Genomic DNA, 26,480 nt, shown 5'->3' with positions numbered 1-26,480 from the left:
TGATGGAATAAAAATATAGTTTCAGGAGGAACACGATAATGTTGTCGATGAAGAAGGGGATGCCTTGGGCGTCCCCAAGCTTAGACGCTTGAGTCTTCTTGATATATGCAGGGGTGAACCACCGGGTGCATCCCCAAGCTTAGAGCTTTCACTCTCCTTGATCATGTTGCATCATACTCCTCTCTTGATCCTTGAAAACTTCCTCCACACCAAACTCGGAACAACTCATTAGAGGGTTAGTGCACAATATAAATTGACATATTCAGAGGTGACACAATCATTCTTAACACTTCTGGACATTGCATAATGCTACTGGACATTAATGGATCAAAGAAATTCATCCAACATAGCGAAAGAGGCAATGCGAAATAAAAGGCAGAATCTGTCAAAACAGAACAGTTCGTATTGACGAATTTTAAAATGGCACCAGACTTGCTCAAATGAAAATGCTCAAATTGAATGAAAGTTGCGTACATATCTGAGGATCATGCACGTAAATTGGCTTAATTTTCTGAGCTACCTACAGGGAGGTGGACTCAGATTCGTGACAGCAAAGAAATCTGGAACTGTGCAGTAATCCAAATCTAGTACTTACTTTTCTATCAACGGCTTAACTTGGCACAACAAAACACAAAACTAAGATAAGGAGAGGTTGCTACAGTAGTAAACAACTTCCAAGACACAAAATAAAAACAAAGTACTGTAGGTAAAAACATGGGTTGTCTCCCATAAGCGCTTTTCTTTAACGCCTTTCAGCTAGGCGCAGAAAGTGTGTATCAAGTATTATCAAGAGACGAAGTGTCAACATTACCTTGGGCTTTACCCTTACCTTTCTTATTGTTCTTCTTTCCCTTTGGTTTAGGAAATATATGAGTTTCCCCCGGTATAGAGGTGAATTTCAGAGTGCCTTCTCCAACATCAATGACTGCTCCCAATAGTTTCAGCAGGGATCTTCCGAGTGTGAGTTTTCCTGTTTCAACAACAAGATAATCAATGGATATTGTTCTTCCAAGAATGGTTGTATGCACACCTGTGGCTATTCCTTTAGGAATTATAGTAGAGTTATCAATGAGAGTTATTTCTTCTCCTCCTTCCTCGACTCCCCAAAGTTTCAAATATTTATAAATACTTTCAGGCATAAGGCAAAATTCATACATAATATCACAAAGAGAGGCGTGGAGAGTTCGATCACCGATGACAATTTTAACAGCAGGATCCCACATTGAGAGTTTAGAGTTCACTAAGACTTGTTCAAGACGATTACGAACGTGGCAATAATTATCATTCAAGCGAGATGTACTTATCTCGAGATTATTTAATCTACTATAAATGCTAGTGAGGACTGAATCAAAGTTATTAGCTGAATCATGTGATGCAACCAACTTCTTTATGGCATTAAAAGCTTGATCCCCATTGCAATGAAGGAAATCTCCTCCCACTAAAGTATCCAAGGCATATCTATAGCGAACCATAAGACCAAAATAAAAATTACTGAGGAGCAAACTTAGAGTCATTTGAGGTTCAGTTTTACGATAAGAAGTAAAAATTCTAGACCAAGCATCCTTAAAACTCTCCTCATCCCCTTGTTTAAAAGTGAAGACTAATTCTTCAGGCGAAGAAGTAACAGGTTCAGAGCTAGACATGGTAACAAAAGTAACTAATTTTTTTGTATTTTAATATAGAGTGCAAGACAATAAAGCAAACTAGATAAGGTAAATGCAAGTAAACTAATTTTTTTGTGTTTTAGATATAGCAAACAAGATAGCAAATAAAGTAAAACTAGCAACTAATTTTTTTGTATTTTAATTTAGTGCAGCAAACAAAGTAGTAAATAAAACTAAGCAAGACAAAAACAAAGTAAAGAGATTGAGAAGTGGAGACTCCCCTTGCAGCGTGTCTTGATCTCCCCGGCAACGGCGCCAGAAATTTGCTTGATGCGTGTGGTTGGCACGTCCGTTGGGAACCCCAAGAGGAAGGTGTGATGCGCACAGCGGCAAGTTTCCCTCAGTAAGAAACCAAGGTTTAATCGGACCAGTAGGAGTCAAGAAGCACGTTGAAGGTTGATGGCGGCGAGATGTAGTGCGGCGCAACACCAGTGATTCCGGCGCCAACGTGGAACCTGCACAACACAACCAAAGTACTTTGCCCCAACGAAACAGTGAGGTTGTCAATCTCACCGGCTTGCTGTAACAAAGAGTTAACCGTATTGTGTGGAAGATGATTGTTTGCAGAAAACAGTAGAACAAGTATTGCAATAGATTGTATTTCAGTAAAGAGAATTGGACCGGGGTCCACAGTTCACTAGAGGTGTCTCTCCCATAAGACGAACAGCATGTTGGGTGAACAAATTACAGTTGGGCAATTGACAAATAAAGAGAGCATGACCATGCACATACATATCATGATGAGTATAGTGAGATTTAATTGGGCATTACGACAAAGTACATAGACCGTCATCCAACTGCATCTATGCCTAAAAAGTCCACCTTCAAGTTATCATCCGAACCCCTTCCAGTATTAAGTTGCAAACAACAGACAATTGCATTAAGTATGGTGCGTAATGTAACTAGTGACTACATCCTTGAACATAGCACTAATGTTTTATCCCTAGTGGCAACAGCACAACACAACCTTAGAACTTTCATCACTTGTCCCTGTGTCAATGCAGGCATGAACCCACTATCGAGCATAAGTACTCCCTCTTGGAGTTAATAGCAAAAACTTGGCCAGAGTATCTACTAGTAACGGAGAGCATGCAAGATCATAAACAACACATAGCATAACTTTGATAATCAACATAACAAGTATTCTCTATTCATCGGATCCCAACAAACGCAACATATAGAATTACAGATAGATGATCTTGATCATGTTAGGCAGCTCACAAGATCCGACAATGATAGCACAATGGGGAGAAGACAACCATCTAGCTACTGCTATGGACCCATAGTCCAGGGGTAGACTACTCACACATCACACCGGAGGCGACCATGGCGGCGTAGAGTCCTCCGGGAGATGATTCCCCTCTCCGGCAGGGTGCCGGAGGCGATCTCCTGGATCCCCCGAGATGGGATCGGCGTTGGCGGCGTCTCTGGAAGGTTTTCCGTATCGTGGCTCTCGGTACTGGGGGTTTCGTCACGGAGGCTATTTGTAGGCGGAAGGGCAGGTCAAGAGGCGGCACGGGGGCCCCACACCACAGGGCCGCGCGGCCAAGGGGGGGCCGCACCGCCCTAGGGTGTGGCCCCTCCGTGGCCCCTCTTCGTCTCTCCTTCGGACTTCTGGAAGCTTCGTGAGAAAATAGGCCCCTGGGCTTTGATTTCGTCCAATTCCGAGAATATTTCCTTACTAGGATTTCTGAAACCAAAAACAGCAGAAACAAAGAATCGGCACTTCGGCATCTTGTTAATAGGTTAGTTCCAGAAAATGCACGAATATGACATAAAGTGTGCATAAAACATGTAGATAACATCAATAATGTGGCATGGAACATAAGAAATTATCGATACGTCCGAGACGTATCAACCACCAGCTGAAGCCTCGCACGAAGAGCATGGCGGATAGATCCTACCGCTACCTTGAAGGCCGATGGAACATCATCAAACCGGCTTGTTCTTGTTGGAGTGCTGCCATGGATCAAGTGGCCGACAACCCCCTAGTGGATGCGTGCCGGAGGACTATGTAAGTTTTCCTTGTGTTGATGATGTGGAAACATCACATACTATCCATATTATGTGTTGATGATGTGGAAACATCACATACTATTGTTGTGCAGCCCAAGTATGCTCAAGCACGGTACAAGGACATGGCCGACTCCAAGAACAAGGAATTTCAATTTCATCATTGCTTTTCCATCCTTCAACATCTTCCTAAGTGGAAGTTGAGGGACAACGAGCCAAAGTGCAAGAAGGAGGTACTGCTCACCATGGATGATGAAGCAGAGGACATGAGTGGGAGAAACGCCGGCAAGCCCGAGGGCAACAAGAAGGCCAAGGAGAGGGTCAAAGTAGAAGGCGAAGCAGCTAGCTTCCGGGAGAAGTTGGATCAACTCATGAAGTCCAAGGAGGCATTGACGATGAAGACGTTGGAGACCAAGCTCCTCATCACCGAGAAGAAGAAGGAGGTGAAGCTTGCCAAGGTGCAAGCAAGGCGGGAAGATGCCAAGTTGAAGGCCGAGCTTGACATGAAGATGATCGCACTCAAAGAAGCCAAGGCCATGAAGGAGCTCTTTGCCGAGGAGAGGGATATCATGATGATGCGCACTGACGGCATGGACGGGGATCAGCTGGCGTGGTGGAACGAGACCAAGCGCGGACATCATTGCGAGGAAGAAGGCTGCGCGTCAAGCTCGTGCTCAAGGTGAGTCTCCGGCGAGTGGTGGCGCCCGGTGGCGATGGACTCGTTGATGGTTGATCACATGTGGGAACTTCCGTGGCTTAAACATTGCCTATGATCGCGTTGTGATGTTAAAACTATGAATTATGCATCACATATTTTGGATGTGCTATGTTTGATCTGAAATTGTTGTGCAAATTGCTATCTAAAACCCTGTTTTGAGGGGCCAAAAACTCGGACGATCTAGCAGAACCCGTATCCCCACCCCGTAAAACAGAATATTTCGGCCCGTGAAAACAGGATACAGGCCCTCTACTCGTGTTTTAAGGGGCGAAAAAATACGGACCTGTTAGACATGCTCTTACTTTCTGCCCCGTAAAACGCGAGTATTTCGCCCCGTATAAAAAAAAGTGCTCCTAGATAGATCGTTCCGTCTAGCAGACCCCGTATTTCACCCCGTCAATTCGTAAATTTAAAACCCCGGGAAACTTGTTCATAGTCATAGTTCATAGATAGTCGATCATACATACGGATCAACATATATACATACTGAATTGCGCGATCCTAAATGGATCGCGACTTCTAGTCGGAGAGGTCGATGATGTATGCGTCCCCCTCCGCCTCCCGCGCATGCGCCACCTTCACGGTGGCGATGGCCGCCGCCTTCTCTTCTTCCTCCGCCCTCTTCTTGTCGGCGTCGTCCTTGAGGGACGCTGCTATCGCCTGCAAGAAGAGGGGATCTTCCTCCTCCTCCTCCTCCTCTTCCTCCTCGCCGGCGAGCGGAGCTCCTCCGCCGCTAGTGCTCCCGATGTGCGCGTCCCATGCCGCCTTCGCCCGGCGGTTGCGCTCCCACTTGGCGTGCCACTTGTTGAAGTCGGGGCCGCTCATCGGCTTGAGCGGCAGATCCTCCTTGTACCAGCGCCCACCCGCGGCGAACTCACGGAGCTTCGGCGGGATGTACAGGGCACCGGCGTACCTACACGCCGCACGGCGGCTCCCCGACGGCGGACCGCTTGCATTGGAGATGCCACGCCTCCTCGACGGTGTCTGGCGAGCGGGATCGCTTCGATCCGCTCGCCGGCGACGCGGTACTGCTTCGGCGTGCGTACATGCTGACCGGCGGTTGAAATGCGGAGCTAGGGCGCGCGGGATTTCTCGCCGGAGCTAATTGGGGAGGCGGCGGCGCACGGCGGAGCTAGGGTTGCGAGTGAGGGGTTCGAGTGAGGGGTTAACCCCTCACTCGCACCTTCGCCCGGTATAAGTAGGGGGCGACGGTGCGGATATCCTGGGCCCCGTATTCCGCCGAAACGGGCCCGTATACGGGGCCTGCTAGATGGCCCAAACCACGCTTGCCCCGTATCCCGCCGAAATTTTACGGGGTGGGTGGGTTTTAAGGGGCGTGTTAGACATGCTCTAACAACAGGAAGAAGCAATAAACGAACCAGGCTCTGAACAACGACGACGGCCTGTCTTAGACCTACTCCTGCTCATCATATGTCTAACAACAGTAGTAACTGCTATTTATCTGCTCATCATATGTCGAGCATTGTCTGAATACAAGAAAATAAGTGGTTCAAGACAGCATCAGTAAGACATCACGCAAATCTATAATGGAGAATCCCATGCACAGATACATAAATTTGCCTGCCAAAAGTACTCTTACAGACAAGCGCTCAGCAAGTCAGCATCTGACTATAGATACAGCAGATACACAGAGTATACTCATAAACACCATCATAGGTACATAGTTATTCATGCCTAGATATTGTGCCTAGCAAAATTACCTATCTATAGATCTAGTTCTGACCGCAGCATATGATAAAACACAGTTCTTGCATTGAGAAACCCCACCGTTCCAACCCTAGCCACAAAATTACAGGTCTTGCATTGAAAACTTGCATGTATCTGAATAATAGGCTCCAAACTTGGTGTCCCCTAGTATCCCTGAACAAATCAAAATATTGCTTAGATTTATGTATCATCTGAAATCTAACTATCGGTTTGCCAGCAGTACCAACAGACGAGATCAACTGTCAAACATGTCAATCGGTTTTGTTCAGGTTACACAATAAAAAGGGGAAACAGGCAAACAAGAAATAGAAACGGCATGGCATGGCATGTAAGCTTTCTTACAAACAATAAAATCCAGGCAAGGATGCCGGATTTAGAAAAAACTTTCAGAACGATTCTCGGCAGGATGATGAATAAGACAGTCACAACAGAAGCCTACCAAAGGCTAATGCTACAGTCATTTAAGAACATGGCATTTCCAAGCACGGAGAACAGGAAATCACTTGCCAAGTATACAGTTAAATGATACTATCAAATAGTCACCATCTGAAACATAAGGATTCTAAGAAAAACAGCTCAAGATCCTGATTGATCCAAATAACCCAACGAAACACATTCCCAACCAAAAAATAGTTGTCACAGCTGTGACACACCATCCGAAAGTAAAAGACATAATATGCTCAGATATAGCAGAAATTAGATGGCAACCCCATTTTCTGCTTTACAAGAGCAATCAAAATAGTGTGTTTCTTAGAATTCACTTCGAAATATCACACCAAGTAGTAACAGAAGGCTGCGTAGTGAATCAAGAACTACACATGTATGATAATGGGCAGTCTGATGAAGAGCAAAAGATCCAAATAGGAAAGACTAGACTCTCAAGGACAAGTTGATGGCAGAAGGACCAAGCTATTAGTGCTACTAGATGACATCAATCTTTGTGATCAGCATATATAGATTCTCATTTTGATAACTTTGGCCTCGGTTATTCAAAGCGCATGATGATCCCGATTTGAGTGATCAGATTTCCTTATTTTTGGCTGGTAACATGTACATAAGTGTTTAGTTTTGTCATGCGGAAATATTTGGTATGACAAGTACATTATTATTGACTCCATTTGTTATTACAGTGGTAGCTAAAAGCTCTGGAAAGATATTTAAGAAATCTGACACAAAACCAGTGCCAGCGGTGGCAAAGTGAATTTAGTTTTGCGGTATCCTCAGATTTCTATTCATATGGCTGGTAAAAGGAAGAAAAAATATAAATAAAAAATAAAATGGTCCAGTAACCCCTTCTAAACCGTTAGCCAGATCATTGGACGCACTTTACATGCTTTTCTCAGCGCTCAAAGTCATAACAAGGTCAGGATTGTAAAATGATACATGCAAGCATAATAATAATGGCTAATACTGTACAATATCATCCTCACAGCAAGGTGCTACCAAGAAACACCCAGCTAATAATATCATATAAATCAATTGACCCAATACTATAGCTTCATGAGGAATGACCAACTGTAGTGTTTGGTGCTCTCTTTCTGATAGACACCAATACCTCACATTTTATCAATAATTTTTGGAACGACGCAAACATAGCAAGGCCTACCCAAAGCTCTTGTTGTCCATCATATATGAAGTATGAAGCAATCTTGGACACAAGGAATTATACATGAAAACACCCAATCAGCCAGCTCACAATCCACCCTAAATTTTGCACTGCTTCAAGAAAGTTTGAACTAGACAGTATATCTAACTACCAATAAACAACAACTAAAAATTAACAACCATAATACTTGATTCATTAGACCAATCATAATAACAAAGTATTTGGAGAACATCAAGACAACGAGAGCATAAACATGCTAAGGAACAAGTGATGAGTAATAACACTAGGGCTCATGCCATCTGATACCATAGTATCAATTACTCTGAATGCTTTCTCCATCTTGGCAACTAAGCAATATTCATCGATCATTGAAGTAAATATAACATGATCAGGCCTCTAACCAGCGCGGATAATAAAGTCAAACATAGTGTGTTCTTCCACTACCCTTCTGTGGCCTACGCCGAATACCCTTGTTCTTCATTTCAGTAAACAATTCGTTGGCTTTCACCAAATCACCTTGTCTAAAGTAACCCTTGATCATGCACTCATAAACATCAGTGTCATGTGGTACTCCCATATCAATCATCTCACTGAATTTGTCCATGGCATCATCCATCCTGCCCATTCTGCAAAATGCAGCTATCACAATTAAATATGTGATCTGATCAGGGTTCACACCATGCTTCAACATATCTTCGAAGACAAGCATTGCTGTGTCCATCTTTCCGCACTTAGCATATGCACCAATCAGTATGTTGTAAACACTGAGACTGGGTACAACTCCGTCTCGTACCATCTGCTCACGGAAATCATTCATATCAACAAGGGATCCTTCTGTAGCATAACCATGAAGCATAATCCCATATGAGACAGCATCAGGTTTATGGCCCTTCTCAGCCATGGAATAAAATAATTCTGCAGCTTCTTTGATTCTTCTGGTCTTGCAAAGATTGTCCATGAATGAGCTACAAGTAAAAACGTCCCACATGATACCTTGAGTTTTCATTTCTTCCAACAACCTAGCGACTTCTTCCGACTGGCCCGAAGTGGAATATCCATGGATCAAGCTATTATATGTCACCGTATCCAGCCGAACACCATTATCGACCATTTGCCGAAGGACCACCTTTGCCTTGTCAATTTCGCTTGCTTTGCACAGCCCATCAATAATGGAAGTATATGTCACCACATCAGGCTCAATCCTCTGCTGTATCATTTCATGGAATAGATCACATGCTTTGCTTATGTCACCCACTTTCAAGAAGCCATCAATAAGCGTGTTGTATGAGACAGCATTAGGTTTATGGCCGTTCTCAGCCATGGAATAAAATAATTCTGCAGCTTCTTTGATTCTTCCGGTCTTGCAAAGATAGTCCATGAATGAGTTGCAAGTAAAAACGTCCCACATGATACCTTGAGTTTTCATTTCTTCCAACAACCTAGCGACTTCTTCCAACTGGCCCGAAGTGGAATATCCATGGATCAGGCTGTTATATGTCACGGTATTCGGGCAAACACCATTATCGACCATTTGCCGAAGGACCCCCTCTGCCTTGTCCATCGCCCTTGCTTTGCACTGCCCATCAATAATGGAACTATATGTCACCACATCAGGCACAACCCCCTGCTGTTTCATTTCATGGAATAGATCCAAAGCTTTGCTTATTTCACCCTCCTTCAAGAAGCCATCAATAAGCGTGTTGTATGAGACAACATCGGGTTTATGGCCCTTCTCAGCCATGGAGTAAAATAATTCTGCAGCTTCTTTGATTCTTCCGGTCTTGCAAAGATAGTCCATGAATGAGCTGCAAGTAAAAATTGTTGGATATTTTGGTGATCTAGGCTGCTTTCCTAGGTCAGATATTTTGGACTGCTACAGTAGGGCGGCACTACTGTAGCTACAGTAAGGCGGCTCTACAGTAAATGGCCACCTATCCTTATGTGTTGTCTTGATCGGAGACATCGATTTTGATCCAACGGTGCTGGTTCCCCTAGTGCATAGTGCTAAACATATAAAAGGGGTCAAATGACCTAGAAGAGGAGAGGTTGAAGATGGCTGCTGCTCTCTGCCTTCTCTCTTACACACTCTCCCTCAAGAACAAGCCACCGATCAGGCTAGCACTAAAGCACTAGGAAGAACCTAGCACAAATTGCTCCATCCTGGTGTGAGCAATTAAACAAGAGGAGGCATGGCATCATCTTCAGACCAAGGTATTTCTGATCTTATTCTTTTGTGGCTCAAACTAGAGCTAGTTGATCCTGCTGGATCCAACAATGGTATCAGAGCATCTAGCTCTTAAGTTTGAGCCCTCTTATGTTAAGATTCATGCTTGATTTATCAAGCCAAGATCAAGATCAAGGGCATATGCACATACCCATGTGTTTGTGTTGTCACCAAGTCAAGGCATATGCCCAAGTTGCTTCTGTGAAAGTATTTTATGCTTATGTTTAAAGGCTGTTCTTCCTGGTTATTAATCATGCCTTAAGTTTAAGCCCTGTTTTCTCAAACTCCAAGCCCTAACAGACTATGTGACACTCTAGGGTTTCAATTTGAGCTATTAACTAAAGGAATTAAAGCTCTTATGTTAAATTCCTATTTTTTCCAGAAACCCTAGAAATGTTGTCCTCTTTTCCCCTCCTCAATTATGAGCTTCTGGTTTAAGATTGATTAAGATTTAAAGGGGAAATAAGTTAATTATGCACAAATCTTGATGATTTTCCCCAATCCGGAACCCTAACATGATGAAAATTTCCCCTGTTTTGATGCACATGGTTTCGGTCAAGCATGAATTGAAGTGGGGATTGGTTGATTTGATGCCGTAATCAACCCTAAAGCAAAATCCCCAAAATTACCGAAACCCTAAATTATGATATTCCCCATTTTTGGAGGAACCCTAACCCTAATTCAAGATTAAGAAGCGGACGATTACCTTATGGGCCTCGTCGTCGTCGCTGGCCACGGCGGCGTCGGAGCCATTCTCTAATGTTGGCAGGTGTGCTCGGGTTCAAACCCGAGCGGCCTCGCCGTCCACACCTGGCCGGCAGCTCGTCTCTACGTGCGCTTGTCGCCGCCGGAGCTCGCAGCCGTGCCGGAGAATGGTGAGGGGAGGTCGCCGTCGCGGGACGCCCGCACGCGCGCCTGCCTCGCACGGAGGCGCCGCCCAGAGCCGCTCGACGGAGCTGCGCGCTAGCCAAAGCTGCACGCACCTCCGGCGAGAGGGCCTGGGTGACGCCGAGTCTTCTTCCCCGTCGCGTGGTGCTCGCCGCCGCCGCCTCTTGGTCGCTCGGCGTCGCCATCGCTGTCGGGAGAGGAGAGGAGGAAGAAAGAAAAGGGGCTAGGGTTTTTTTTCGCCGGGAGCCGGGCGACGGTGAGCTGGTTTTGTTCCAGCTGCGGTCGTTCCTGGCCGTCGGATCGCATCCGACGGTTCAGGTTGTCCAGGCGTGTTGCTAATGGGCTGTGGCCCAAGAGGGGATCAAGGGGAGCTAAGTGCTGGGCTGGGCCAATTTTGGCCCAGTTCAGCAGGATTATTATGCTAATAATAATAATAATAATAATAAAAAAAAAATTTAGGGCTGAAATAAATATCTTTTCAGGGCTATTTTTCTGGATAAATTGATTATGCTTATTATGTTTATTTTAGGCCACAATTTTAATTGTCATGCTTAGTTAATTTACATGTTGATATTACTTTTATTATTTAGTTTATTTATGATTAATGAATTATGGTGATATTTATCACTATAATTATTATGTGATAATGCTTTCGCTGCAAAATAAAGTTTATGGATCCTCAAATAAAGTGTGGTTTTATGCCTTGTCATTCTGACCAAAGTTGTTTGACGGGCATTTTAACTGCAAAATTCTTTTATTGGTCTGTTTCACTTCTGGCCAAAGCTGATGTGAACCGGGTCGGTAAAAGAAAATAATGAATGAGGATCATTAATGTGTGGCTTCTATTTATCAATTTGGCCAAAGCTAATTGATGAATATTTGTCCACAAAATTTTGTTGTTCATTTTCATCTCTGGCCAAAGCTGATTTGAATTTGATCAATAAAATTTAATGATGATTATGATGATGCTTACTAAAGCATTTTGAATTTTTCTTTTGCAGCAACTAATGTCTCTAATATTGCTGGAATGCTAAATGGCATCGAACAGCTAAATGGCAGCAATTATGTCACGTGGAAGGAGAAGCTTGAGATCACTATGGCCTTACTCAATATTGATTATGCTCTCCTTAATGATCCTCCTGAGGTGCCTAAAGAAAATAATGAAAATTATGAAGCCCTCAAGAAGGAATATGACATTATTAAGGCTAAGTGGGATGACTCTAATCGCAAGTGCCTTATGATGATAAAGGGCTCCATTACACAGAGTATGAGGGGAGCCCTTCCTGATTGTGAGACAAAGAAAAGGGTACTTTGCAAAAATTGAGCATCAATTTAAAGGGTCTTCTAAAGTTTATGCAACAAGTCTTATCAGAAGGCTAATTGATGAAAAATATGATCCCACTGGAAGTCTTCGAGAGCATATTATGAAAAAATGCAACATGGCCGCCAAACTAAAGTCAATGGAGATGGAAATCTCTAATGGTTTCCTCGTCCATTTTATTATGTCATCTTTGCCTCCCCAATTTGATCCATTTATGATCAACTATAATGCGATGGATGTTAAATGGGAGATTGATGAAATGATGGCGCGATGTGTGCAAGAAGAAGAAAGGCTTAAGGCTGACAGAATTGATCATGTTAATCAGTTTGGTCATTCACAAAAGAAGAAGTATAGAAAATTTGTAAATGAATATGTGAAGCCTAAGCCTTATAAGTTCAAGGAAAAAGGCCAATCCTCAAAAGGTTCACAGCAAAAGAAGCCAGAAAAAGCGCCTAATGCTGAAGGAAATAATTCCAATGCTTGCCACTTTTGTGGAAAAGGTGGGCATAGACGAAAGGATTGTTTTGGCTTCAAGAGATGGCTCAAAGAAAGAGGTACCGACACTATTACTGTTGTTGAAGAATCCCTTTATGTTAATTATGCCACCAATACTTGGTGGATTGATTCAGGTGCAACAATTCATGTTGTAAATTCGTTGCAGGGATTCAATATGAGGAAGACCCTAAAAAGAGGGGAAAGAACAATTAGAGTTGCTAATGGTGTTGAAGCTTATGCCGAGGCGATTGGAGACTTCACTCTTACACTTCATGGCGGTTTTAAGCTTCAGCTAAATAATGTTCTTTATGTACCCTCGATGAAACGGAATTTAGTTTCCGTCTCATGTTTAGATGATGATAGTTATGAGTGTCACTTTGGGAATAAGCAATGTATAATTATGTATGACAATAATAATGTTGGTCTTGGCTGTCGACAAGACAAACTTTATGTAATTTCCCTTTGTGATGATATAAATAATGTGGATTCTACCTCAAATATAAATGTCGGTACCAAATGCAAACGTAATGATAATGAGACTTCTTCGAAATTATGGCACTACCGTTTAGGCCATATTTCGAAGGGGAGGATTGAGCGTCTCATTAAAGATCAAGTTCTTCCTTCTCTTGATTTTTCCGATGCGGATGTTGATCATTGTATCGATTGCATCAAAGGAAAATATGCCAAGAAAATTAAGAAAGGTGCAAACCGAAGCACGGGAGTTTTGGAATTAATTCATACGGATATATGTGGTCCGTTTAATGTGAGATCGGTGGACAGTTATAATTCATTCATAACGTTCACTGATGACTTCTCCCGTTATGGATATCTTTATCAAATTAAAGAAAAATCAGAGGCATTAGACAAGTTCAAGATTTTCAAAGCTGAGGTTGAAAATCAGTGCAATAAAAGAATTAAAGTTGTAAGATCTGATCGTGGTGGTGAATACTACGGCAGACATGCAACTTATGGTCAAATTCCTGGAGCATTTGCAAAATTCTTACAGGAAAATGGCATTGCCGCCCAATACTCAAGACTGGGTGAACCTCAGCAAACGGGGTGGCTGAAAGGAGAAACCGCACACTTATGGATATGGTGCGGAGTATGTTAAGCCACTCCACTTTACCGGTGAATTTATGGATGGAAGCCCTTAAAACAAAGACACATATTCTTAACAGGGTTCCCAGTAAATCGGTGCCCAAAACACCGTATGAATTATGGACTGGGAAAAAGCCAACCCTGAATTATTTTCATGTATGGGGCTGTCCTGCTGAAGCAAGGATTTTTAATCCGGTTATGGGAAAATTAGACCCCAAGACAGTCAGTTGCCATTTTATTGGTTATCCTGACAAATCTAAAGCATATCGATTTTATTGTCCAAATCAGACAACGAAATTTGTTGAAACAAGACACGCTGTGTTCTTGGGAAGTGATATGATGAGGGGGAGCATGACTCCCAGAGAAATAGTCTTGGAGGAAAAACAGGAATATGTCCCGATGCCTGTAATCCAAGAACCAGTATTTCCAGTACATACTGAAATTGCACCTCAAGTTTCAGCTCCTGTAGCTGATGGTGCTCACATAACTGGACAACAAAAGGACCAAGGACAGCAATTACGAGTATATTCAAGAAGGCAACGTGCTGCTAATGCAACACCTGCTGATACACCGGCGACTGTTCCAGATGTCACATCTAATGATGCTCTTATTGAAAATAATCAGCAGTCTCAAACTGTTATTAATGTGCCGAATAATGAGCCTCTTAGAAGGTCACATCGGGCTAGAAAGCCTGCTATTCCTGATGATTATCTCACCTACATGAGTGAGGATACAAATGAGCCAGTGTTGGATAATGATCCCACCTCATTTAAGGAGGCTATGGAAAGTGAATATTCGTCTAAATGGCTCGATGCTATGAAAGATGAAATGAAGTCCATGAGCACTAATGATGTATGGGACTTAGTAGAAATCCCTGAAGGAGCCAAAACAGTTGGATGCAAATGGGTCTATAAGACCAAACGTGACTCCAAGGGTGATATCGAAAGGTTTAAAGCAAGGCTTGTGGCAAAAGGATTCACTCAAAGAGAAGGGATTGATTATAATGAAACTTTTTCACCCGTCTCTTCGAAGGATTCATTCAGAATAATTATGGCACTCGTGGCTCATTATGATTTAGAGCTACATCAGATGGATGTCAAAACGGCATTTCTAAATGGTGACTTACGCGAAGATGTTTACATGGCACAACCGGAAGGTTTTGTTATGGAAGAAAATAAACATTTAGGATGTCATCTGAAGAAATCCATCTATGGTTTGAAACAAGCATCAAGAGAGTGGTATCTCAAATTTGATCAAGTCATAAAGAAATTTGGTTTTAAGGAAAATAAGAAGGACAATTGTGTTTACGTTAAGTTCAGGGGGAGTAATTTTATCTTCCTGATATTATATGTTGATGACATACTCTTGGCCAGCAGTGATAAAAATATGTTGATGGAGACCAAGAGATTCCTGTCTTCAAAGTTCGATATGAAAGATCTCGGTGAAGCAACTTATGTTTTAGGAATTGAAATTCACCGGGATAGATCCAGAGGGATCTTGGGGCTATCTCAGAGAGCATATATTGAAAAGGTACTGAAAAAGTACAATATGTATAAGTGCTCAGCCTCGCCTGCTCCTATTGTTAAGGGCGATAAATTTGGGACTTTCCAGTGCCCAAGAAATAATTATGAATCTGCGCAGATGAAGTCAATTCCTTATGCCTCAATTGTTGGGAGTATTATGTATGCACAAGTGTGCACTCGCCCTGATTTAGCTTTTGTGACCGGGATGCTTGGCAGATATCAGTCCAATCCAGGTCTGGATCACTGGAAGGCTGCTAAAAAGGTCTTGCGTTATTTGCAAGGTACTAAAGGCCTCATGCTTACTTATGAGAAATCTGATAACCTCGAAATAGTGGGTTATTCAGATGCTGATTTTGCGGGGTGTGTTGATACTAAGAAATCCACATCAGGTTATATCTTCACCCTTGCAAAAGGAGCTATATCATGGAAAAGCTCAAAGCAAACTGTTACTGCATCGTCGACAATGCAGGCAGAATTTGTAGCATGTTATGAGGCAACCGGGCAGGCGGTATGGTTGAAGAATTTTATCCCGGAACTAAGAGTGATTGACAGCATTTCCAGGCCTCTCACTCTATACTGCGATAATCAACCCGCAGTGATCTATGCGAGTAACAACAAGTCAAGTGCAGCTGGCAAATTTATTGACATTAAGTATCTTGTTGTGAAAGATAGAATCCAGGATCAAACAATAGATATCAAGTACATTAGTACTAAGTTTATGTTAGCGGATCCGCTCACGAAAGGCTTACCACCCAGCGTATTTAGAGAGCATGTTGCCGGCATGGGTTTGGTTGAAAGCTTTTAATCCTGGAGAAGTTGGAACTATTATGGCACCATCTCCCCAAAAGGGGCTCATTTTGAGATCGGATGGGAACCATAGTCACTTGGTTTAGCAGTACTTAATTGACTGTTGTAACCTATTGTCTTGGTGTACCATTTTATCAAAAGATGAGTCTGTAATGTTTATGATGTTTATGTAAAGAATTATGTAAATTAAGTTAATATATGATGTGAATAAAGTTTATGGAGCTCATAAATTAAAGAGGTTCATTTTGATATGAAGTAATGTGCTATAGTCACTAGATTAAATGGTACCTAACAGACCATTATAATCTTTTCGTCCTAGTGCATTATTTTGTTGAAAAAATGAGCTTATAATGATCAGCCTTACGATCAAGGGGGAGAATGTTGGATATTTTGGTGATCTAGGCTGCTTTCCTAGGTCAGATATTTTGGACTGCTACAGTAGGGCGGCACTACTGTAGCTACAGTAAGGCGGCTCTACAGTAAATGGCCACCTATCCTTATGTGTTGTCTTGATCGGAGACATCGATTTTGATCCAACGGTGCTGGTTCCCCTAGTGCATAGTGCTAAACATATAAAAGGGGTCAAATGACCTAGAAGAGGAGAGGTTGAAGATGGCTGCTGCTCTCTGCCTTCTCTCTTACACACTCTCCCTCAAGAACAAGCCACCGATCAGGCTAGCACTAAAGCACTAGGAAGAACCTAGCACAAATTGCTCCATCCTGGTGTGAGCAATTAAACAAGAGGAGGCATGGCATCATCTTCAGACCAAGGTATTTCTGATCTTATTCTTTTGTGGCTCAAACTAGAGCTAGTTGATCCTGCTGGATCCAACAAAAACGTCTCACATGATACCTTGAGTTCTCATTTCTTCCAACAACCTAGCGATTTCTTCCAACTGGCCCGAAGTGGAATATCCATGGATCAGGCTGTTATATGTCACGGTATTCGGCCGAACACCATTATCGACCATTTGCCGAAGGACCCCCTCTGCCTTGTCCATCGCCCTTGCTTTGCACTGCCCATCAATAATGGAATTATATGTCACCACATCAGGCACAACCCCCTGCTGTTTCATTTCATGGAATAGATCCAAAGCTTTGCTTATTTCACCCTCCTTCAAGAAGCCATTAATTACCGTGTTGTATGAAACCACGTTGGGAGAGTGGCCACGTCTGGTGATGACATTAGGAAGGTCGCCGGGCATCCTGTGGAGCAGCATGTCCAGAGCCTCCTCCGTTCGCTTCATGTCACAGAGGCACTTCAATAAATTCGATTTGGAGGTCTGCGTAATGGTGAGTAGTATCATGCATTTTGGCAGAGAGATTGGGAAGAGTTCGTACGAGCATGCGTCCTGCATTCTGCATTCCGTATCGGCGTGAGTGTCGTCCAAAAGTCCTGTTCAAAAAAAAAAAATCGTCCAAAAGTGTAAAATAACCGCTTTTTTACACAGTTTCTTTTGTTCGATTTCGTTCACCGATCAGATCCCTTAAAAACCATACAAATTTAGGGCCATGTTTGATTCATAGGAATTTCGAAATAAATGTCTACGCATGTTTGAAATTCATTTATGCACAGTCGAAAAATGCGTTTGGGAGCAGGCCCAGCGCACTGTCGGCTGTCCGCAGATACCCAAACACTGCCTAAATATGCGTTGAATGGACGTTGCGCGCCGCGCCGAATGTCCACTGAATCTCATGTAGGACCTACGCGTGTGGCTCGGACGCCACTAACATTCCCACCGGTAGCCATTCTCAGCCTAAAATATCAAAGTTGACTGGTGCCAACACTCTAGCCCATTGTGATGGACGTCCTCGTTGCCGCAACCACCATGGATTCCGAGGAAACCCTCGCAGCCACTGCCTCAAACTCCCCCATAGCCACCACCACAGCCTCAATGGAGACCGCATCTCCAGCCGATTCAAAGCGTGCCGCCACCGGCGGCCGGGAAGCTAAGCCGAAGGCGCCAAAGAAGCTTCTATCGAAGGAGAAGAAAGGCGTCGAGGCCACGAAGCGTCGCGGCCGGCACAAGAATCTGAAGGAGAGGAATGCAACGGTGGCGACCGCCCAGGAGGCGCAGGCCGCTGCCCAAATGGTGTGGCAGATGCAGGTGAAAGCCGACGTCCACGTAGGCCTCCATCATGGCCTCCATCCGAGCCTAGCGAGGCCATGCTCTTCATCAAGCAAGAGAGGATCGTGGGCGTCGCTCTACCGGTCTCGTCGGTGAGCTCGGTAAGTCTCCGTGGGCTGGAACGCTTGCACCCTCGCAGGTCCATGCGTCCTCGAACGCCTGCACCCTCGCAGGTCCATGCGGCGTCACGGTTTGCCTCCTTTTGGGGCTCCGGTTCCCGCCCTGAACCGGACGCCGAGGAGCGGTGACTCGTGCCCGGCCGTGACACAAAAGACGCGACAGGTCCCGGAGGAGAGCATGCCGGTGGACTGCACAATGTTTGAGGAAATGACACCATCTGCCCGACGATGGAAGACCCGGTACGTTTGCTCTCTCAGTGTCTCGCTCTGTAGTGTCATTCGTCTGACCTCCGGTGATTCGTAGGCCTATTCGATGGGACACAACGAGGGCGATATCCAGGCCATGATTATCCGCGCCAAGGACGGCTCCGCGCCCTGCGCGTGATCCTCCTTCGCGTGCCGCTGCGCCCAGGCAAGCCCCTTCGGCCGCCGACACCGCCGCCCCATTGCGCGCGCCCCCGCGCCGGCGGCTACGGATGCCATGTCGTCGCGCGTCATCCTATCGCGGACGGTGGAGATGGAGCGCGCCGAGGAGGCCCTGCGCCGCTCCATGGTCGCCTCCATCACGGGCACCAGGTCGGTGGTCATGGCGAGGGAGGTGGAGAATGTCCTATGCGACTCCTTCGAGCTGCGCGACGGTGAGTTCACAGTTCACCTGCATCACCCGGAAGATTTCCTCATCATCTTCCACTCCAAGGAGGCTCTGGATTGGATGGCCGGCGACCACTTCATCAACGGGCCCGGATTCTGCCTCTTGGTCCGCCCCTGGTGCAAACTGGCTCACGCCGGCTCCGGCCACTTCGAGTACCACGTCGACCTAGAGATTGACGGCATCCCACCGCAAGAATGGCACCTCTCCACAACGGAACACATCCTCGGAGCTAGTTGCTGGATCGAGAAGCTCTACCCCACCACTCGCACGTGTGACGACCTCGCCACCTTCCGCCTCTCCGGCTGCTCCCATGACCCGCAGGAGATCAAGCGCTCCTCCACCCTGGAGATCGTCGAGCTCATCCCCCCCCCCCCCCCCCCCAAGGCACGGCCTCGTCCCCGACTGTGCGCACGCTCACCTACCCCATCTCCATCATTAAGAAAACGGGGGAGTAGAGGAGCGAGTCATGCGTGAGTAGATCATGCAATTATCCGCCCCCTCAATTGTTTTTTCCAAGTTATTTACGCGATAAGTTTGTTAGGGGACACTTCGCACAAGGGAGATATTTAGGGGAGAATTTGCGCTGCGGAAGGGTTTGTCAGATGTTTGTTTCCGATAACAACTCGTGCTTCACAGTTAAATAATTTGATTGCGGTGGCATTTCTTAGGTAAATAGATGGAAGTGTGACATCACGGAGAGTGTGACATCGCAGGTTTCACTTTAATAGTAAAGATGTAAAAAACAAAAAGAGCACCATGTTTATTATTCTATTTTGTAGCCAACACATTAAAATAGAAGGATGCACAAACAAAGATACAGACGTGTACACATCGAAGACCCATCTTGCATCCATGGCTATCGGTGTAATTGTACATAAGAACCTTGAAAGGATGGAATAAAATAGATAAGAAAACTTTCAGGTACGAAGAATCGGAGACTGCCATCGCCAGGAAACATTTGCCCTTTTGGGTCCGAAACCGTCTGCACACATGAAGTCCTTCTGTTTGTAGGCTGTTTACTATAAAGGAGTTATTGCACGCGAGATAGGTCTCTCCATGAAGACCATCCTGTGCGAGATGATGAATTCTCTTGGATGGCCTGAAACTATATTTAGTGTTACTTCTGTAGGGACCAAACTATATGTCTGTGAGACAACTCTTATTCGAAGGCAGAACTATGGTGACAACCTGACCGCCAATGTCAATATTGTTGGGCCAGAATCATGTTCTCAAACTAATGCTGTGGAGAACGCCTGTAGGGCAACCATCTTGCTTATGGAAGACAAAATGGGGATCTGTTTGGTAGGTATGAACTATAATAGAAGATCAGAAGTAGAGCTTTACATTTCAAAATCTGAAGCTGCTGTACAGGCTATTACTTCGGTGGGTAGTGAGATACTGAATGAGTTTGGATTGCTCTTTTTTCCTTTATCGATCTCAGAAGAAGGGCTTTGTAGCTCTTCATCACACCTTTTAACTCACCATAATGAAGATCTTCTACCTCCACGTCTTCGGTTGTTTCGATGTGTCTGATACTTTCCCTAGCAGCAGAATCTTCTGCCATCTCAAAATCAGCAGCTGGAGCTCCTCCAATTTTGAACTGCTGAAGCAATTTCCCTGGTATCTCCGAAGGACCGTAATAGGTGACGATGGCTGACACTTCGCCATCTTCATGTGTATGGGAGATGTATCTTGCATCTGGAAGACCCAGGTCATGTAACATAATACCAAATATTAACTTGCAAGGGATCTTCACAACATGTGGAACTGGCGGGTGGTCCTCATTGGAGCTCTCGGTCGGTGGCATACCATATTGTTGCTGTTAATAGTAATAAAGAGATTGTCCGTTGGTGACTTTGCAAAAAATCACATAGATCAAACTTAGTTTGTTGTGAAGCTTGTTTTCTGTAAGCAACATGCCAACTTAGTGTTTTCCTACCTAACTTTCATGAATCATAATATCCTACAAAGGGTATGGAACACCAAGACAGACAGCAAGATAGAGTAACTAATAGCATCAGTAGGTCTGAAGTTTAACTAACCTTTCTGACAGTATCCTGGAGTACCACAGTATCAGGTCTGGTTTGGTACCACCTATAAAAAAAATAAAGACGTGCTAAATGTGACGATGAAAGAACTTAAGAGCCACAGTAATATGTAAGCAGAAGAATGATGCATAGAGACAACAGTTTCTATTTACTTGCCATGTAGCATGGAGTAAATCACAGCAGTGGGGGCTCAAATACAAATCATATTTGTTTCATTAGGCCTACAAACAAAATGGAGCGGCTGGTTCCATCAGCTAGGACAAAAAATCAAAGTTAACCTGATTTACTACATATCATTATAAGTAGAATACGTATTGAGCTTTTTATGAGATCTACATCCACTTTGACAACAATTATACATAAGTCATGCTGAGAAGAAGAAAAAAAATGGACACTATGAGTGAACTATTTTTCTCCGATCAAACAATAATTGTCCATATTGGCAACACACTGGGATGGGGCAGGAACAAATCCATATTACAACCATTTAAACCCTGGATATGTCTCATGTATTTATATCATTCTGCGTCTTTATTCCATTTGGTATCACATTTTTAAGTTTGTAATCCTATATTTTGGCGTAATGCAGACACCAATAAGTAAAGGACACTAAAACAACAAGCTAATATGGAAGATATAACAATACATAATTCACAATAAGTAACTCATACAATCTGTAATGAACCACTGAAACAAGATATGTTCATACTGTCTCTCGACGTTGGATGGGTTGCGCGGATTTCTGTAGAGGCACGTGTGCTGCAGTCTAAAAGCTGGGCTTGTTTTAAGCTACACAGCATGGCAACGGGAGCGAATATAACTAACTAACTTGATTACATAGGCAGCGAGAAGCGAATTTGAGAAAACCATAGTATGACCAACACACAGGGGTCGGAAATGATAGGGAGAACTTCACAAAAGGGATATATAAATATCGCCACAAGCGATAAAAACAGCTTCAACCAATGGTTTGTACTTTCTAAAGAAGAACTTTAAAAAGACCAACTAAAAGAGGATAAATATAGAGGCATATAAGCTAATTGATATAAATTAGGCAGTGAAAAACCATACTAAGAACCTGAGTCAATGCAACACCTCACCTCACCTCACCTCACCAGCCAAGCTAGAAATGCAATTCTGGAAATGGAACAAAAAGTGAGAACCAATGGTAATACCAATATATTAAAAATATGACTAATAATCTATCTAGGCCATCGTGAGTAAATTACATGCATCAAAGGCAAAGGAAGAGAAACATACTTTAGGCTCTTTTAATGCTGCATCTGATAAAAGGTTGGCTTTGTCCAAGGAAGAATTGTCCAGACTATTTTCATATTCAGTAAGCTTGTCTGGTAAAATTCCAGAAGATGGTGGAGAATCTGATGGAACTTATACTTGACTGTGACTTATTTAAAATCCCAGAAAATCCATGGGTGGATCGAGAGCTTCCTCGGTACAAGCCAGCGGTGATGATCAAATAGAACATCATCTATGTAACCTATGAATCACCTGCAAGCAGTTATGGGATTAGCCTGTGATAACGTTAAAGATCAACTTAGAAAATGCAGCATTTGCATAGATTTCGTAGGACAAATAGTTTTGGCCAGTTGGACGGTAGATAAGTCATATATACAAAGTATGGAAATGCATGGGACATCAAATAAATAGACAGGGACATAGAAATATATAATACATAACATCCAACTCTACACGAATTAATAGCGTATGAGACAACATCAGGTTTATGGCCCTTTTCAGCCATGGAATAAAATAATTCTGCAGCTTCTTTGATTCTTCTGGTCTTGCAAAGATAGTCCATGAATGAGCTGCAAGTAAAAACGTCCCACATGATACCTTGAGTTTTCATTTCTTCCAACAACCTAGCAACATCTTCCAACTGGCCCAAAGTTGAATATCCATGGATCAGGCTACTATATGTCACGGTATTCGGCCGAACACCATTATCGACCATTTGCCGAAGGACCCCCTCTGCCTTGTCCATCGCCCTTGCTTTGCACTGCCCATCAATAATGGAATTATATGTCACCACATCAGGCACAACCCCCTGCTGTTTCATTTCATGGAATAGATCCAAAGCTTTGCTTATTTCACCCTCCTTCAAGAAGCCACCAATTACCGTGTTGTATGAAACCACGTTGGGAGAGTGGTCACATCCTTTTTTTTCTCATCATCCGGAGCACGTCAAGCGCACGTTGGCTCTTCCCATCATCACAGAAGCTCTTGAGAATTATTGAGTAGGAAATGACATCAGGCAGATCGCCGGGCTTCCTGTGTAGCAGCACGTCCAGAGCCTCCTCCGTCCTCTTCATGTCACCGAGGCACTTCAATAAATTGTTGAAAGTGATGACATCCTCCCTGATACCTGTCTTGAGGAGGTGGCCGAAGAAGGCAGGCCCTAGGTCCGGGCGGCGCGCACGGTGGCAGCAATCAACCAGTATGTTGTATGTGTAAATGGTGGGTGCCGTCACCGGACGTCGGCCTGCTCGGGCCATTTGTTGGAAGAGGGCGATGGCGAGGGCAGGGCCATCGGGGCAGGCGATGGAGGGCGGGGCACGCGCGAGGGCGGCGAAAAAGCCGTTGAGCGCGCGTTCTGGTACCTTGACGGGTTGACGAAGCAATTTGCCGAACAGTTGGTGAGCAAGCTCCGGACTGAGCGTCTTCGAGGCCAGGCGATCCTTGAATTCGTTGAGCAGCTGATAGGCGGGTGAGGTGCCGGGGTCGTGGAAAGAAGGGGAGCGGGGTCGGAAGCGTGGCATTGCCGCCGCCGCCGCCTAGGATAGGAGGTCGCGCTCCCTCCTCTAGCGGCGGTGAATGCGGACGGCAACGACCAATCGCCAGCCCTCGCCCTGGTGGAGGACGACGACGGAAGACTCCGCAGAGCTCTCCGTCCTTCCTGCTGGAGCGCGCCGGCAACGACGAACGATCTGCCTGGTGTGAGGAAGGCGGACGGGGCTGGGGTTTGAGTGGGGAAATTTTGCATCGGAAATTCGGATTGGAGGTTTGCGTCATGAGACTGGGAAGGGTTATTCTCCTACAACGAAAAAACAACCGGATAGATATATAAAGCATTGGATTAATAAAAAACCAACCGGATAGATAATACTCCACTTATCCTGATTGGTAATGTCAACCGTTCTAGCATTTATAAAGTGAAAATACTTTTATACTTACATGTATATGTATAAGTATTTCTGTCACCGTTTGTATGGTTACGAAAACTTTCTGTTTGTGTGACGACTCTGAAAAGATGCTCTTCTATTCCAAAAGCAAATGTTCACGACTCTGAGAAAATGTCCGTATATTTTAATTTAGGATAACTAGCAAATAAACCCGTGTGTTGCATCGGAATAGAAAAAGAAATCAACTTCTGGACCAAAAATAGATCCAAAATTTCACCTGATGATCTCGCACGCTATGATTTAGTTAACATAATAGTTTTTATATACTAAACCTACCACTTACACTTGCAAGTTGCACCTAATAACCTTCATTTAATTTACAATTTCAGCACGTGGAACCACAACACATGGCACATTCTAACCTGCAATAGTAATTGGAGGAGAGTACGATCATGATGCAGGAACAATCAACAGCACAATGCAGTAGAATACTATCCACAACAATAAATACCAAATATAAATTGGCGATCATGGAATAGGAAAAGAGAATGGACCTTTAGACTGTGAGAGGGATCCAGCTCCAGTATTCTACCGCCTCACCCCACGCGACGAACTTTCCACCGTTCCTCTATTTTGTGGCCGAGCGGGGTGATGGGCTGGAGGCAGATGCACAAACATCACGCGAGGAACCGTCCGCCGGCACATAGCCAACCTCCTGGTGAGACCCTACCGACCGCTGGTGCTAAGAACGACTGCACCCAAACAAAGATTCAGAAAAATATGTACTCTCATCAATATCTCCAGGCCATTCAGTCCAGAAATGCAGAAGTTCCCAGTGCTCCTCCTCCAAGCGTACACATGTTTTCTTCTTGGTCCAGTGGAATCAAATAGAGTATAATGTTGTATCCCAGTATTGTCTACGAATAGCATGTGTAAATAACAGATATGCTGTTCTGAACTAACATCCTTGGAGAGCTCGTTGGAAGTCGCAAGAAAACCATGGGAGAATCCACATGTTGATCCAAATAGTTTCACTTATCTCGTTGCATCTGCACAAAAAGAGCTCCATCGGAGCCTCAAGAGTCAAGACACGGGCCATGATGCGGCTGGATCCGTGGCAGACTCTTCGGCCCCGTCCTCACCGGACTCCGTGTGCTTATCGAGCCCTGCTCAAAGCCCCACCATGTCGCAGTCCTCGCGGGAGCGGCGGCGGCTGCCGACCCTGCCGACCCCGCTCTATTCGTGTGCATCCATGTCGCAGCAGACATCGCGGCTGCTCGCTTACACTGGAATCTGATGTGGGGTGGCCTTCGGACACCTCCACACCAAGACCAACAAGTCCCCCAACTGGACCGATGACGCGAGCTCGAGTCAAAGCGCTACATGATAAGGTGAACTCGCTCCTCACTACCCTTGATCTCGATACCCCATTGGATGGGCTGCTACCTCAGGCCGATATGCTCTGTGTTATCAGATATGAACCTCGAGAGAAGAACATCACAGCAGACCCGAAGATGGACAAGGAAGAAGAGTCCCAGCTGAAGGACGCCCCTCAGGGCCGGCACTGCCGGCCTCCAGGCACCGGCACCGCCGGCCTGCTCACCCCGGCACTGCCGGCCTGCTCACCCCGGCACTGCCGGCCTGCTCACCCCGGCACTACCGGCCTCCAGACCCCGGCACTGCCGGGCCCTCCAGCTGAAGACTCGACGAGAGCCAAGACCGGCCTGCTGGCTGGAACCGGCGACGCTGCCGGCCCCGGCAGCCTGGCCCCATCCTCACCGGCACTGCCGGCCCCACCCCTGTTGACTTCATCTCAACCGTCGATTTCGCATCCATGGACCAGGATAATTTATGTAATTCCGACTTTACCCCTGTACGAATCTGGGTCTATAAATACCTCACCCCTTCCTCCAGATTAGGGTTAGAGATGAACTAAGAAGAAACTTGAGCTTTGCTCTTACCCATGTGGGAAACCCTAGATCTATGATCTTGTATCCACCCGGGCTCCTTATCGACGCGTGATGATCTCTTTGGTGACTTCTACCGTTTGTTGATCTTTTGCTTGCACTTCTACCTTTTGGTCTTTTGCTTGCACTTCTATCAACCTTCCGGTCTTTTCACCCTTCTAGATCTCGTGTGTTTCGATTTGTCGATCTCTTTGCGGGACTTCTACCGGAAGGTCTTTTCTCGCAACCTCTATCGAGTAGGTGTATCGGGCCTACGAGGAAAAACCGGTTTGTGTGCGTGTGTGTGTGTTGTATCCCCATGAATTCCCCTCCGTGTTCGTCGTGTTCATCGTGTTCATCC

At 44.8% G+C, this 26,480-nt stretch overlaps 1 protein-coding gene and 1 pseudogene across 1 annotated transcript; both read right to left on the bottom strand.

The window, feature by feature from the left end:
• Positions 1-7,900: 7,900 nt before the first annotated feature.
• On the bottom strand, positions 7,901-9,541 carry LOC127295238 (uncharacterized). The gene has a single exon (XM_071819000.1). It carries the CDS (start codon positions 9,525-9,527, stop codon positions 8,148-8,150), a length of 1,380 nt encoding a protein of 459 aa, XP_071675101.1. The 5' UTR covers positions 9,528-9,541; the 3' UTR covers positions 7,901-8,147.
• Positions 9,542-22,548: 13,007 nt separating this feature from the next.
• Positions 22,549-24,072, bottom strand: LOC139829863 (uncharacterized; annotated as a pseudogene).
• Between the last annotated feature and the right edge of the window lie 2,408 nt (positions 24,073-26,480).

Source organism: Lolium perenne, chromosome 4 (assembly GCF_019359855.2).
Source record: "Lolium perenne isolate Kyuss_39 chromosome 4, Kyuss_2.0, whole genome shotgun sequence".
Lineage (NCBI taxonomy): Eukaryota > Viridiplantae > Streptophyta > Magnoliopsida > Poales > Poaceae > Lolium > Lolium perenne.
This window is presented reverse-complemented; position numbering and strand designations above follow the sequence as displayed.

What these genes read in the sequence shown, in the direction of transcription:
- LOC127295238 (XM_071819000.1), bottom strand. Translation starts at nt 9,527, where the DNA reads ATGGACTATCTTTGCAAGACCGGAAGAATCAAAGAAGCTGCAGAATTA.